This window comes from Fulmarus glacialis, unplaced genomic scaffold (assembly GCF_000690835.1).
Source record: "Fulmarus glacialis isolate BGI_N327 unplaced genomic scaffold, ASM69083v1 scaffold40494, whole genome shotgun sequence".
Lineage (NCBI taxonomy): Eukaryota > Metazoa > Chordata > Aves > Procellariiformes > Procellariidae > Fulmarus > Fulmarus glacialis.
Window position 1 is genome coordinate 2397 of NW_009209437.1, and position 15588 is coordinate 17984.

General features: G+C 51.2%; 2 protein-coding genes across 2 annotated transcripts in view; one reads left to right on the forward strand and one right to left on the reverse strand.

Annotated features, from left to right (window-relative positions):
- Nucleotides 1-2124, forward strand: part of RADIL (Ras association and DIL domains) — a gene marked incomplete at its 5' end in the record, with an annotated part of 3806 nt that extends 1682 nt beyond the window's left edge. The window contains 3 exons of the mRNA XM_009576822.1: nt 252-391; nt 1212-1351; nt 2019-2124. Of these exons, the coding sequence (XP_009575117.1) occupies nt 252-391; nt 1212-1351; nt 2019-2124 (386 nt within the window). The remainder of the gene's footprint in view (nt 1-251; nt 392-1211; nt 1352-2018) is intronic.
- Nucleotides 2125-4988: 2864 nt separating this feature from the next.
- On the reverse strand, nt 4989-15581 carry AP5Z1 (adaptor-related protein complex 5, zeta 1 subunit). The gene is made up of 16 exons (XM_009576821.1): nt 15445-15581; nt 14863-15049; nt 12520-12664; nt 11299-11411; nt 10630-10798; nt 10047-10187; nt 9631-9668; nt 9387-9549; nt 8941-9119; nt 8291-8433; nt 7300-7449; nt 6966-7077; nt 6463-6560; nt 6076-6208; nt 5682-5896; nt 4989-5353 (listed from the first exon to the last, which is right to left on the reverse strand). Exons 2-16 carry the CDS (start codon nt 14950-14952, stop codon nt 5083-5085), a joined length of 2160 nt encoding a protein of 719 aa, XP_009575116.1. The 5' UTR covers nt 14953-15049; nt 15445-15581; the 3' UTR covers nt 4989-5082.
- Nucleotides 15582-15588: the final 7 nt, after the last annotated feature.

Consider the following 15588-nt stretch of genomic DNA (forward strand, 5'->3'; position numbering starts at 1 on the left):
GAGGGTGCTTGCTGCCGTTCTCCTGTGCAGCTCTCCCTGTACATACAGTTCCTGCGGGGAATTGTCAGTGCTTGGACAAGGCAGGTGAGAGCAAATGAAGCATCTCATCCAGCTCCTGCCCTGGCAGAAAACCAGCCCTGGGGCTACCCGAGGTTGGCTTTGATGGGGTTTTGGGGGACAGCTTTCTGTGGGAGGTCATGAGGCTGGGTTTGGGGGATGCCGGAGCAGTAAGCTGGTCTCTCTGCTGCCAGGATGCTCGCCGACCCCCTATGACTACCCCACGCCAGAGTCTTCCAGCCGCAGCTCTGCCACCGATGACTTCTGCTACGTCTTTGTGGTGGAGCTGGAGAGAGGACCCATCGGGCTGGGGATGGGGCTGATCGACGGCTTGGTGAGTTCTCACCGATCGCCCCTCCAAATAGCTGGAGTGGGACATGTGGGACATGTTTTATACCCCAAGAAAAAGCTGCGAAGAAGCTAATGGCTTCCCCCAGGAGCTAGGCTGCTTCTCCTGGGGAAAATGAGGCACAGAGTGATCTCTCGGGAGGAGCAGATCTCTGCTCCTGGGTCTCTGTGCCGTGCATGCAAAGTCCATCACAGCTGTCCTGCAGCTGGAGAGCGCAAACGGGCTCAGCACTCTTGTGGGAGGAAAATGACTCAGCCGAGGTCTTTCCTCCACCCTTCAGCAGGCAGCAAGGGAAGAGGAGGGGAGCAGGGAGGCTTGCGGGGTGTCAGAACAGCTCCACCAGACACGGCACTCATTGCATAAGGTGGCGTTGCAATCTGGCTTAGTGCGGTGGATCATCTTACTAAGTGGCCTTTCACGGCCGTGCATTAGTCGGTAGGAAAGAGGGCATCACCGAGCCCCTGGGACAGCCCTGAGCAAAGAGCTCCCATCCCAAGATGGCTGCAGGTTAACGATGCTTTACTCTTAATTAAACTGAACAAGAAAAGATTGCCCTCACCTCTCCTTTCTGTGTATAAATTGATATAAAACTGAAGGCTGGTGTTTCCTTCCTGTTACTGTTAGCGACACCATCCCCAGCACCCATCCATCACGTTCCCCAGCACCTCCAGGGTCCTGCCTGGCATCAGGCACCTGCTGGGCTGTAAGGTGTCACCCTGCCTGGGGAGCTCAGCCCTTTGGGACCACAAACCTTTTGTGCCCCCTCCACTCTGGCTGGTCGCTCATTGCCTTTCCCTGCCAACAGCACACTCCTCTCTGCTCCCCGGGGATCTACATCCGCACCCTGATCGAGGACAGCCCCGCGGCCACCGACGGCAGGCTCTCCATTGGGGACCGCATCCTGGCTGTCAATGGCACCAGTCTCATCGGGGCAGACTACCAAAGGTGAGTTGCGCCTCGCTGGAGGGCCCCGTCTGGTATCGGCACCGTGGGAGTTAATGCTGAAGTCCAGGTTTTCAGCTGTTTTGCAGCAAAGAGCTGCACAGGGTCTCCGAGTGCCTGGTGCTACGGTCCCGGCCAACAATGCAGAGGATGCTGCGGTACGGGCAAGCCACAGAGAGAGGAGCGACTTGTGCAGGACTCTGGAAAGCGGGGAAGGCAGCTGGGTGGAGGGGTTTGGAAGAAGGAGCAGGGAGCAAAAGCTGGAGAGCACATTTGGGAAGTAAACGAGAGCCCCAGAGGTGGGTCTCAGCAATGCAGAGCTGCTCCAGCCCATCCCACCCCAGGCTTTCTCTCAAAGTGGGACGGAGCAGCTTGCACCCTGCCTGGCTGTCCGAGGCAGAGCCCGGGTGCCCACGGGGCAGAGCAGCTTAGGGCTCGTTTGCCCTCGTCCTGGCAGCACTTGCTCGGAGGCCAGCCTCCCCGTAAAGCTACAGGCAGAAGAGAAATGGACCCTGCTTGTAACACCGAGCAGGCCCAAAGCAGAGAGTGGGGGGATGTTCTGCAAATGGAGGGGTGTTTTGCAAATGTTCATGACCTGGCAGGCTCCCGGGGGGCTGCCAGCCTGCGGCGAGCCAGAATTCACCTCTCTCCCCATTGCCGCTCTCTACAGTGCGGTGGACCTCATCCGCTCTGGAGGGAAGAAGCTGCGGTTTCTGGTTGCCAAGTCGGACATGGAAATAGCCAAAAAAATTGGTTCCAGCTCCTCTTCTTCCTAGTTTTTGTGGTATGAGGGTTCTTCTGCAGCAGCTTGCAAGTGCAGCTCTGGTTAAGGCTGCCCTCGGGGAGCCTGGAATGTAAGAGGGACAACCAGGACGCCACAACTACCCTCAATTTGCTTTTCGACACCCCTGCGCTGCAGCAGATGAAAGGACATGCAAGGGTGGTGCACGCTTCTGCCACTGCACTGGCTGGGAGCATCATTCCTGATCAATTGCCCAGCCTCATCTTACACCCTGTGTCGTCCTTCTCAGGAGCTTTCCTGCTCCTTTGTCCCCTCTGGCAGGGGACAGGAAGGGGATGCTCCCCCCATGGGGACCGTAGGCAGGCTCCTCCGTTCCTCAAGGCTGACAGCTCTGCGTTATCTCTCACACCGGCAGGCAGAAGGCTTGGAACACCTTTGGGATTTCAAGATTAGCATGTGGAGCAGGCCTGGGCTTCGCTGTAGCAGTGGCCACCTGAGGTGCTGGCATCAGGCTGGAAAAGGGTGCCCAGCTTTGGGGGTAGTAAAGGCAGCCCAAGTACCCAGGAGCGGGATTCCAAGCAGGATGCATTGCTCAGAGTTAAGTTCCCTGGTGCCATACCCTAAGTCAGGTGCCTTTCTGCTGCTGGGCTAAAATCATGCTGTCCCCAGCCCTGCTTCGGGATGGGAAGCAGCTACAGCAAAAGTGCTGACACCACCAGCAGTTCCCTGTGAGTCCTGGGGGGAGCCCCTTGAAGAAGAGGACTCTCTTGCCCTTGCTTATGCAGCAGATTTATTGCCCAGCTTTGGCACCATGATCCTGGCAGAAGACCCCCAGGACTGACCCAGCAGCACGGGGCATTCACAGCAGAGAATTTGCCCACACAGGAGCTGTTGCCCCCTCCAAGGGGCTACGGCTGGGTTAGTGCTTCTGCGCCTGCCCCTGGTCCCTGCGAGCTGGAAACAGTGGGTTTGTGTCACCAGAAACCTGAGCGAGCCTGACAGCGTGCAGTGCCAGACCCCAAGTGTGGCTGACACTAGCCCAGGCAGACAAACGACATCTTGGCACCGTGTCCTGGTCCTCTCCCTCCAGCTTTGCCAGGCCATTGTAAGGCCACTCTGCCTAGCTCAGAGCGTCTCAGAAGTGCCCGCTGCTGACATGCAGTGATGGCGGGCAGCAAAGGCTCCCTTTGGAAGGTCAGTCTTGAATGTCCCAGAAACAGCTCTGCTCTCTGCTGCCAACAACGGTGTCAGCAGAGCTGAGGTGGCAGCTCCACCGTGCGGCTGGCCGGTCGCCTGCACACCCGGCCTCCTGCCTGCTAGGTCCTCCCTGTGCTTTTAGCAACATTAACGGGATAAACCCGACCTGATATCCACATATAGACAGATACCAAGACCTAGTTTAGCCAAACGCTATTAAAACTGCCTGCCGCAAAGCCCTGCGTCACACCCTGCACTTAAACCAGCATGGTCTAGGCTCTGGCAGCAAATCAGATATTCACATGGCATCTCACAAGAAGAGTTCTTCAAGAATTGTGATGCTAAAAAAGGGATGCTTTACAGGGTTGGCCTTAAACCTCAGATACTTCACTGCTGTAGTTTTGGTTTCTGTGCTTCATCTTGCACTTTGCAGAAGGAGAGAGATGTCAGAATAACCCACGCAGGGGAAACACTCCACTACTGGATTTCAACGCAGCCTGGCCTGCCTTTTCTAGGGCAAGACAGACCTTCACCGAGACACTAGTGCCTTGCTTCTCTGCTAGGCCATGGGCCAACTGGCCTGGGGTGCCGCCCCAGCAGGGACTGGGATAAATGCATCCCTCCTGCCACTGACTCAGCTGTACCAGGCAGGCAAGCAAAGGCTCAGGGCCCCATGGGGCTCCTGGTGATTCACTCGACTTTGAATCAAGTAGGTATGTTGGCCTGTCATCCTCCACGGAGCTCAGCAGTTTGGTAGGGCAGGAAATGGGCTGCCTAGAGCCCCTGGGCAAACTGCATGCGCTACTCCCCTCTGCCCGGGAGCCAGGGCTCGGGGGAGGCTTGGTTTGCACTAGACAGTACTGGGGCTGCACCCTGGCAAGTTCCAGCAGTACCAACACAACCCTCTGCTCCCCACTGAGCCTGACTCTCCAGGCACCCCTGGAGGCGGGAAACAGCCCCAGAACTGTATGTTGCTCACAGTGCAGTCAGGTATTGAAACAGACTGTAAATAAACCCGGCTATTTACTAGTGTGCATGAGGGCTTGCTTCTCCTGGGAGGAGCAGTGGGACGCATTTACTTCCCCCATTTGTTAATACTGTACAGCTCGAATGTGTATAAACTTCTCATGCAGATACAGAACACAGCATGGCGCCTGTTTGACACGGGGCTGATGTATGTTAAGAAATGCTTTTGGTGTCAACAATAAACTGGATCAATAAATCTCTCTACGCTCCTGTCTGGTAGCTGTCTCTTGGATCTCGACATGTTCACTGTGATGGTAAGACAGAAGAGCAGTGAGGGCTTGCAGCAGACTTAATGGACTCACTTCTGCTTTCTCTGCCTCGCACAGGCCTTTGCTTGGCTGATCTGCTGCAAGCAGAGAGGCAATAAAAGAAGCACATGCATAGCCAAGGTGTAGCGAGGGCAAAGGGGAGGGAGAAACAAGTCAGAGGAAGGGAGGGAAGAAGAGGTACGTCTCCAACGGGGCATGGTGTGCTGGCAGGGTATTAATGCATGCATTCACCCTCCTGCCATATTCACACAAATCCACTGGGATTTTCAATCCATACTGACCAGGAAGAGGTAAGACAAGCTTAGGAGATAGAAAAGCAACAGACACTAGGAGACAGAAATACAAAAAGCCTCAGAGCAGAAAAGCTGCCTCAGCTTTACTTATTCCTGTTTTCTGTTTCATTCACAATCATTTGTTCCTCATTTCCAGTTCACAGCAGGGCGTCAGCAGTGTCCGATGAGTTACAATAGAGGCTGGAGCCTCTCAGAAATCTCATGCCTTCACCCTGGCATGAAGCCAGGAGCTGGCTCTAGGAGACGTGTGACTATCCGCAGGGCAAAAGGAAGGGAGTCATTCACCTCTCTCTGAAACCGTGTACTGGCCACATCTACAGGTGGCGTGAACACAAACTGAGCCACGCTTGGCATTTTCAGCAGGTTCATGAGCTCTGTTGCCCGGATAAGGATCTCCTCAAGGTCCTCCTCACAGTAAACAGAGGTGACAGCAGGGCTCTGCACAAATGTCCTCATCTTGGACAGGAACATGGACACTCTGCAGGAGAGAAGGACATGGACATCAGCTGGCAGGACCTCTGCACCCAGCAAGGTCACTACTTAAGCCTGTGTACTCCAAAAGACTCTGTTGTAGGTGAACACCAGATGCTACCCACCCCCTCCTCCTGATGCACAGAGCGTTAGTCAGCAGATGAATCCCACTTCCCTAAAGTGTGCTCCTCCACAGCTTGCTTCCTCTGTCCTGTTTCAGTTTCAGGTTCCATCAGTTGCCAAGCTTGATTGTTTAACACTATCCAACATCTGTGTTTGGACCCATCAGATATGCACCTTTCTGCCCTTTGCCCTTCCCTGCCATCCCTCCTCACCTGGGGATCAAGTCCTGGCTGCGAGCTGCCAGCTTGGTCAAGGTGGCCATAAGGACACTGATGGCGCGGGGTGCGTAGCTGGGGGTGCTGGCCAGTGGCCGGAGCTGGGTGATTTCGAATAGCATGGCCTCCAGAGTCTCAAAGAATCGGTTGATCTGCTCCACAGTGCAGCGCTTGTCGTAGGACACAGACAGGTACTCTCCAATAGCCCAGACCTGAAGCGAAGGCAGATGTGCTCAGGGCAAACAGAAGGAAAGGGGATAGAATAATTTTTAGGGAATGGCAAATCAGATTAGCTAATGCTAGGACAGAGGAGAGGAGAAAAGGGAAGGTGACCAACAGATTGCACCGCAGTTGGAGCAACCTGTGGCAGAAGCAGGCAGACCCTGCTTACCAAGTGGGTGAAGATGGCCTCCTTCTTCTGGATGTTGCTGACTGTTCCTGAGAACTCCAGAATCTCCTTGGACAGTTCCACGATGAGCGCAGGGCGCAGCTTGCAGAGCATCACCAGCTGCGAGCTCAGCACCCTGGAGGAGAGAGATGGGCAGAACTCAGACCACGGGCAAAGTGGTCATCACCAAACCAAGGAAGTGCTAGCAGCTGGTGTACACTCAGGATGTTTCCCGCAGGGCTGAAGGTGCAGTTCCCATTTTGCACTCTCCAAAGATGTGTCGCAGCAGGGACTGGACCACAACTGAAAAGGCTCCTGGGCTGCCCTGGGATGCCAGGCTGCAGCAGTGGAAGGGCTGGGAGCTTGGCTGGGCCTCCTGGCCCATCTCACCTGTATACGTCATCTTTAAATGCTGGGATCTCATAGAGCTGGTCACTCCTCTGCAGCAGCAGCACCACCAGCTGATTTATCAGTGGCCCATCTGCAAACTGAAAAACAGCCCTTGCTTCAGCAACACCAGTGACTTCCAGCAGCCAAACCCCAAACTAACAGCCAGACAAGACGGTTGGCACAGAAACAGCCTGATCTAGCAGGAGGGGAGCAGTGCACAAAGCAGGTATTGGGGACTCATTCTGCTCTCACCCACCTGCTTTACAGCTGGCTGAGAGAACAGTGTGAAGCCTGACACTGGATCATGGAGCTTTTCTGTTTCTCCAGATGAAATAGCCAGCTCAGCGCTGGTTTATGCCAGTATTAGACCATCCTACCCTCCCCTCATGCACCCCTCTATTGAAGCTGCAGTGTCTTAACACTTACGCTTCTACAACTGCTCTTCACATAACAAGAGATCCCTGTGGCACGACTGGGAGCCAAACTCCCCCAAGAGTGCCTACCTCTGCCACCACTCTGAAAAAGAGCTCCAGTAAGACAGGGACAGTCTCCGCACATTGCATGACCCTTGGGCTGCTGGCCAGGGATCCCAGCAGCTGCCGAAGTGGAATCAGCCTGTGGGCAACAGAAAAGAAACTGTTGAAGGCTTGTTCCCAGCTACTCTCCTGGCTGCCCTTCCCTATCCCCCCACAACAGCTTTGAGTGCTTGGCAAAGCTAACACAGGGAAGATCAAATCCACCTCACCCTAGCTGAGAGCGGCTACGCCTTTCCCAGCAATCCCAGTGCTGCCTCCCAGAGCTGGATGGCTGAACCAAACCCTTGTGGCAGTCTCCTACCTCTCTGGGGCGTCCTCGGGAGCAGACTTGGTGCGGAGAAGATACTGGAACATGCTCTTGTAGAGGGGATGGCGAAAGGCTTCCAGACAGGTGGCTGGCTTCACAGCTGGGTTGCAGGCAGCCCTCTCGGAGGTAGGAAGAGCAGTTGACCTAGCAGGAGGCACACACAGAACGTGCTGCATTATGAGAATGGGACAGGGCATAGCTGGAATCCTGAACAATGGAATAACTCCCTTTCCACTGAAACAGGGACAGCAGGTTGGTGTAATCCAGGCTCTCTGGAAGCCAGAGAACCAGGATGACAGAAATTATAAGCTCAGACCCCCTGGGCTCAGGCAATAGTTCCAGAATTGCTTCTGTATCACTCCTGGGAAAGGGGAAAATGGTGCTCTGTATCCCTCAGTCACTGAAGCCCACCAACATTTTGCCTCTAGGATGACCCCCTTTTCTAAGCACTCCAGAAAAAGCTGCTAATGTCAGGGAAATCAAGGAAGAGCAGAGGTACAGCAGTGAGAGTCAGTCCCAGTTGTATCCCATCTTCCTGGAGACTCACAGTTCCTAAGGACCTCAGGAAGGAACCTCTGTATGCCTCCAGGAGAACAAAGCCAGGAAAAAGGGGTCAGAGCAGTGAGGAAAGACCAGGTAGCCCACACCTCCATGCTGAGGTGGCTGCTCGTGGCAGACACTTCAGCATGTGGCAACAGTTTGGAGCTGGATATGGAGAGGGGAATGACAACAGCCCCCTGAGCCCCAAACACAGTCCAGTACTGACATGCAAGAGCTGGTCACCTTCTCTTGCCATGCACAGCACACTACTAGGAAAACTGGGCTGACATCTGTGCAGCTTTGTGTTAACTTGACTGTAGCAGATGCCTCTCGCTCTGTGACAGCGGCAGCCAGAGGGCAGCTGAGGCTCAGAGAAGTGTGTACTAGGCTATGGTCAATATCAAGACCCTGATTAGCAAGCAAGAGGAAGGGAAGGTAGTGTTACCTCAGCTGGATGTCCAGAGCTGCTGTCAAACAGGGCAGGTCGAGCAGCAAATGGAAGATCTCAATGGCTGTGCCTGCATCCAGCAGAAATGGGAGAAGGTCCACAAACTCAGAGATAAGGGGTGGGCTGTTCCACGCCAGGAACTGCAAAGAACAAGCACGAACTGCTGTACTATCCCTGCTACTCCACCACACGCCCAGACAATTCTCACACTGTGACGAAAAGGGACAGGGAAGGGAAAGTCACTTCTGAAAAGCAAAACCAGAGAAGTCTGAGGGTTTGGTCAAAACCTGAGAGGCTGCTGGAAGCTCAACACAGGCATCTGGCAGCTGGTTCAGTGGCTGTCAAGCTGCAACTTATTAAAGTTTTCCAGAAACAAAGTGCTGCGTTCACTGCGCTTCCCAACCCACTGGCAGTAATACTAATGCAGACTTTCCTCTATTGGCAGTGCTAATCACACCCAGAACCCTCTTCCCTCTTCAAACACACCTGCTTTTATAACAGTCCTTCTTGCCCATCCTTCTTGCCTATGCTCTCCCTAGCACTGCCATGGAGGGACATGGAGGGCACTGAAAGGCAAACAGAGGGTTCTGGGGCACAGAAAGGAACGTGCAGCAGGCTCTCTCCTGTGCTGCTCCAGCAAGCTGTACCTTGAAGAGATTTGGGAAGCTCTGCCTGAATATGCTGGAGGTCTCAGTGAAGAGCTGGATGTTGTCTTTGCAGAACTGGACAAATTCGAAGGCCAGTGATGGGTTGTGGAAGAGCTGAGACGGGATATCAGTGAGTAAGTGTTTGTAGATTGCATCGGAGTCCACAGCTGCCATTTTGCCTGGGAGGACACAGCATATTGCTGAATACAGCTCACCCAGCAGCCCTGCCAACATGGGCTCCAGGGGCTAAGCTAAATCTGGATTGTTTCTCTAAAAAGCACAGGACAGCGCAGCTCCTGGGTGTCTGGGAGTGGGATCACCCATCCCAGAATACAGCCAATGCTGAATTACCAACTCAGGCAGCCAGCAAACTGCCAGGACAAAAGGCTGCGCTGAGAGTATGCAAGACTAGACCACGGAGGAGGGGGCAAGAGCTGATGACTTACTGTGGTTCAGGAAGAACTGGGCAATGGGCAGCAGGGCCCTGGCATAAGTGGCATCCCCACTGATTCTGCCATGAAGGACTTTCAGGAAGGAGACTGCGCGGTACACGTAGGAGGAGTCCTGTTTGCAGATGATGTCCATGACTGTCACCGCCTCAATGAGACACTGCAGGAGAGCAGAGAGTCAGATCAGAGCAGGGGAAGCCACAACTCCCAGAGCTTCAGCCCCACTTCTGTGTGTACTTACAGCTTTCTGCAGGTCTCCATCATCTTTCTTCAGGGGTCCTGCCAGAGAAAGGAGTCCAAGTTAAACTTTGAGTCCAAACAGGAACATTAGGCTGTCAGTTTGAGCACTAACGCAGATTTCAGGACAGGTGAGAACACATACTGATCCCGATTCCAGGCTAATGAGAACCAAGTTCCACAGCCCCCCCTGCAAATCACGGGTAGGAGGCAGAACATGGCCATTGCCTCCAAATCCCTCCCAACACCCCAGCTCAGAGCTGGTCAATGACTTGCACCAGCAGCTGCAACTGGTCACATGCCTAGAGCCTGACTGTGGACTCTAGGGAGTGAGATCGCAGCCCAAAGAGGCAGTGAACCAGAAACATTTTCAAGAACACTACCAAGACAGCTCCAAGGAGGGTTCATGGCAAGACTCACGCCGGTTGCTCTGCTCAATAAGCCGCTGGCAGTACTCAAAGGCTTTCTCCCGCAGACGGTCCTTTGGGGGAAGCAGGCGACTAGATATGGATGTAGTTGAGACCATAGACATAACAGACCTGTCCATTCCTGATTTGTCACCTACAGAATAGAGATTACCATATATCAGTTCATATAATGGGCAGTGTAACCCACACAGCTGCCCAGCAACAGCAAGGAGCTGTCTGTCCCCAGATGCACTGTGAAGAAAAGGAGGCTGGGGAAGAAGGGAGTGTTACAAGAACACGAAGGAGATGCTGTCTCCTGCCACCCAGGCCTTTTTTCTCAGGGACTCATGGGGTTTTGCCTGAAACCAGGGGACTCACTGAACAAATAATTCCTCATGGAAGGGTCAATAAGGATCAGTCAAGAGGTTTTGTGATATTCCTTCCCAAAGTTTCCCTGCTCCTAGTCTAAGAGCTCTGAACTCTTGCCCATATTCCTGCCACTTGCTGGGTTGCTGGTGCAGCCACCTAATCACCTCAGAGCACACACCTCTCTTGGGGGTGCAGCCCACACTGGCCTGCAGCCCTTCAGTTCGTACCTGAATTAGGGGTCTTCAATCCCTTGCCCCCATAGCACAACAGCCAATTTCGCAGCATGGAGAAGGCTTGCATGTTGAGCCACTGGTCCTGTGTGTAGTACTGACCCACTGAGAGCACTGTGAAGAAGTCTGTGGCAATGGCACCATCCACCTCTGTGACAGGACCAGGCTGCAAGAAAAGATGCAGCAGGTCAGATCCCCAGGGAGAGAGTAAGTGAGAAGGCAGGGAAAACTCCAGTGAGCCCACGAGGACATTTATATGTACTGTGGGACCTGCAGGGGGGCAGTTATCCAGAGAGAGAAAAGCCAACTGTGTTGGATCCTTTTCCCCAGCTGAAACACTCCAAACTTTCCCACTCTCTCTGACACAGGCCTCATTTCCAATCAGCTTTTACTCCAAGGTACATGGTCACTAAAAGACTCTCCCCTCAAAACTAGTTCAAGGATCAAAGCTCTGGCTCTACAGCAGAAATTCTACATCTTGGAGCTATAAATATCCCTACTTTTCTTTCCTATGTGTCTTGACGACTTACCCCACAAAAAGTGACTAAGAACAGCAGCACTTCTAGGTTACCATTTCCCAAAAGAAGCTGATTCTGGGAACCCAAAACAGCAGGTAACTGACTAACAAATGCCCCTGTGAGATGACCACGGCAACTCAGCACTTACCTGTCTGGTTCTGGGATTGGAGAAGAAGCCTCCAGAGGGTTGAGCGACTCCTTGCTGAATACTCGCATACCTGAGCCAGTCGGCCATCTTTTTACTGACTACATTGGTCTGCTCTGTACAAGGAAAGTAACAGGGTCATTGCTAGATCGGACAGAGAAGCAGCCTCTGCAATATACCCCTGCTACCCCTCAATTGCTGTGCTTTTCCTTCAGCCTAGATTACTGTCTCTCTGATCCAGCAATCAGTAAAGAAATTGGTACTGCAAGGTGGATGCCCTGTACTCCTCCTCATAGTACTTCAGAGTCCAGGATCGCTCACGCTCATTTCAGAGCCCTGTATCCTTTTCTCACTCCTAGTCACTGGGTCAGTCTCATTATTGTTTTGTCTGTTTCCTCAGACAAAAAGTCAGGGAGTGACTGCTGGAACCAAGGACTTCTGGTACTAGATCAGTCAAGAGGTACTTGTTCCTTTGTCTCAATCCACAGCTGCTATTAGGAGGAAGCTGCAAAAATACTGTCAAATCTATTCAGGCAGTGGCTGGCTTCAGCTCAGCAGACAAAGGCATAAATCCCTCAGAGAGAACACGCAGAAACAAGCTAAGGCAGGTAATCCTGCCTGCTCAGCCAGCTCATATACACCCCGGCCCAGTGACCTCCCTAAAGCTTCTCCTGCATACTGCACAGCATATGCAAACCTCACAGGAAACTCCCAGAAACAGACTCTTGCTCACAACACAATTCCTCACCATTTTAAGCCTGGAATGCTCTCCTACGGTTTACTCACCAGGGCATATCGCTCACCACTACCCATACGGTCCTGCCTCTCTTATGAAGAGTACCCCTAGTTGTTTTTGCTGCTCTCTTGAACAGATTCACAGGCACATCTGTTTCTATCTCACTTTGCTTGATGCTCTTCAGGATAGCTACAATTTCACACTCCTACTGCATCTGGAGACCTTAGCTGGGGTGCACGTTACTGTGACACAAATCCATACAGAACAGAGACTCTGGCCCCCTGAAGGGGCCAAAGCAGCTCAAGGCCCAATCCCATTTTTGAGTGGTGGAATATATCTTACCCGGTAAGTTCTTTTTCCTTGTGGCAAAGATCTCATTTTTAACAGCAGTTTGCAAGTCCTACTCCTAGCCAAAGCCTTCAGGGAGCCTTCTGATCACTATACAGATCACAGCCAGATAGTAATCTCAGGCCTTCCTATATATTTACCTTCAGTTAGAGATTCTGGTGAAAGACTGATGACATTTGACAGGACAGGAAGAAGGTACCGAGCACTCTGACCCTCAGGCAGTCTTCTTTCGAGGACTTTCACAATACGCTGCCCAACAGCAGACACTTCAGCCTTCTTATTTCCCTTAAAAATACAGAAGAGGTAAAGCTAGGCAGATAATCTTTTACTAGTGCTAGAGACCAGTACCATACAAACTCTTCCATGAAGCACCAATACCAATGTCAAATATAAAAAGAACTCACAGCACGGGCTATTTTACCACATCTTACAGAGATCTTCTGCAATGTAAATTCACAGATCCTAAGAGGGGAGAGTACTTTGACGGTGCAACAGGTTTGTGGACAACCATCACCTGAAGTGGCAATTAACAACTGCAGTGGATGTCTTCAAATTAAACGCTACTTTGATCCATCAATTCTAGAGCAGAGAGTACTATCACTAACTACTCCCCATGTGGTCAGTTTGCTAGCTCAATTGTTAAATTAGAAATTTACGAACAGAAAATGGACTGTTGTAACATGTTCTAGGACTCTCTGGTTAGTCCATATCATCACAATGTGGAAAATAAAGCACCCTCCTCTTTTGGAGGCTGTTATGGCTGTAGCTCTGAGATGCTGTCAAACCCTTCTGTCCAAGACGACTTTGTTAAAGATGACAGGTGGACCCAGACTTTTGACAAGGTTTTCTTTCCCTGTGAATGTCATCATGCCAACAAAAAGTAAACCTTCTCTGCTGCTCAGGGTCTTGGACTGCTGGCTGCTGAAGGCAGTGAACACATACCAATCTCTCACACTCCCCATCTAATAGTCAGATTTGTACCAGATCACTAGAAGCAATTAGGAGATTGCAGGTGAGCTTCCAGTGAGGAATTTCAGGTGGGAACCTCACCCATGACTGCAGCTACTTTCTGTGCTTCTCTCATGAATAGACATGGATAAATCAACGAAAGCAACATACAGACAAGGAAGTTTAAGGTTCAGGGATGGGAATCTGTGCAGTGAAGGAAAATGGAAGAGACAACCCCGCTCCTCCCGCAGATACATTGCTGCAGCACGCTGCAAATGATGGGGCTGCTTATGTATGTTGCTGACACATCTCTTGTTGCTCAGAGAAAAATCAGACTGAACTCAAATCAATGGCAGGTTTCCAGCTCCTAGTGCAACACCAGAGGCTGTGTTTTCTGGAAAACCAAAAGCTTTACAAAAGGAACATTAGCTTTGCAGAGCCAAAGGGGACAGCGGGGCAAAGAGAAGGAGTATGATTTCCACCCAAAGCAGTGACAAATGAAAATATGCAGAAGATGTTTTTAAAGGCTCTGCTGAAGTGCGGCTGCTTTCATGAATGAGGCTGCTGCTCGTTGCACCCCATGTTAGAGAAGTGATACTGAAACGGCTAAAATATAACAAGTTTTAGTAATATAAAAAATCGATGAAAATATCTTCATAGTTTTAGTTGTAATCTAACAAAATCTAACACACAGGATATGTTTTTGCACTGTAGAACTGCGGTCTCAAGGCTGGATATGGGAGAGAGGTGTTTTGTAAGGCAGCACAGAAGCAATACGTCACTGTTTTCTGTTTCTATGTTTTCATTTCCTCTAGCTAAGTAAGACTCAGAGGAGTAATCAGAAATGTAGGAGGCATTTCTAAGCACACAGTGAAACTCAGAATGAGAAGTTTCAGAAGGGTTCAGGAAAATATTTTATCTTTAATAGGCACTATAATAGTAAAAGAAGAAGTAGAAGGAAAAAAAAAAAGTTTCCAGCTTGTTCCCCAGAGGGCACTCAATGCAGGCAGCACTCAAACCAGGAAGGTCCTCATGTTTTCTCCATGGAGAATCTAGATCTTTGAAGCACCATCCACATTTATAGCCCTACATGTTTTATAGGTTCTATGTATATTTTTTTTACATTTGAACACGAAAGCCAGTGCCATAAAAATAAAAAGTAGTAGTAATAAATTCACTCTCAAATCTTTTGCTCTACAGGTTCAAGCAGCCCTAGCTTGAAGTCTATTATAGCAGCTAGCACTAAAATGTTCCTTTCTGCTCCCAGGTAGTTACAAGCCTACTTGAGGCCCTCAGTCTGTACACAGCACAATTTTAAGAAGTCTTTGTTATGAAATACTAAACACAAAAAGGTTACAATTTTCTCCTGTACAAAGCAGAATAATTAGGTTCTTAAACGAACATGGAAATGCTTCTGTTTTTTTCCTAGATACTTTCAATTGATTTTCACTTTCCTTGAGCTCAGCAAACAGGGAACAATCAGAAAGCAAATCCATATCGACAAGGTAAGATTTCTGACTTGACAGGTCATTTACCTGAGCTAAAAGGACGGAAGAGACCAGGCTCAAGAGCTTTGTATCTTGAATCTCATGACAGGAAAGGATCAGGTCATTGCAAGGCGACATCTCTCTCAGGATGGCAGCACATAACACCTGAATCTGCTCAGGGCACTTGGACGAACACAGCACTGTCTGCAGCAGTTCCACAAACTTGCTGTCTAGCCTGCAAGAGTCACAGTAAAGCATCACTGCAAGGCAAGAAAAAATTCAGAGATTTATTTCCTGCATATTCTTGGTCTTGGGATTATCTCCCTTGACAATGACCCTGAATAATGCCATCTTATCATCTTCCCTTCTGAATTTTGCTCCTTAGCGCAGCTTGAAAGAGTGCTCAGTGACACAAGCGCTTGTTACCCTCACCGCAGAAGGAGGCAGGCTCCTCCTGCTTAGCAATGGGGAAAAAAAGGCAAAGAGGAGCTTTATATTTATATCGAGCTCAGTGTTTTCAAAACAGGGCAGTTTTTTAAAGCACTAAGCCCCCTCCCCCCCTTTTCTTTTTTTGTCAGGAAAGTAACGCTTTGCTTCTTGCGAACATCAGAGAGACGCAAGGCCACTCACTTGCGCGGGTACTTGGTGGCGGCGACGGCGAGGTGCAGCCTCTGGAGGCCGTCCACGGCCTCGGGGCCCAGCTCCGGGCCCTGCAGGAGGGCGGCGACGCGGGAGGCGAATCTCCGCAGCTCCTCCTCCTGGATCTCCCTGGCG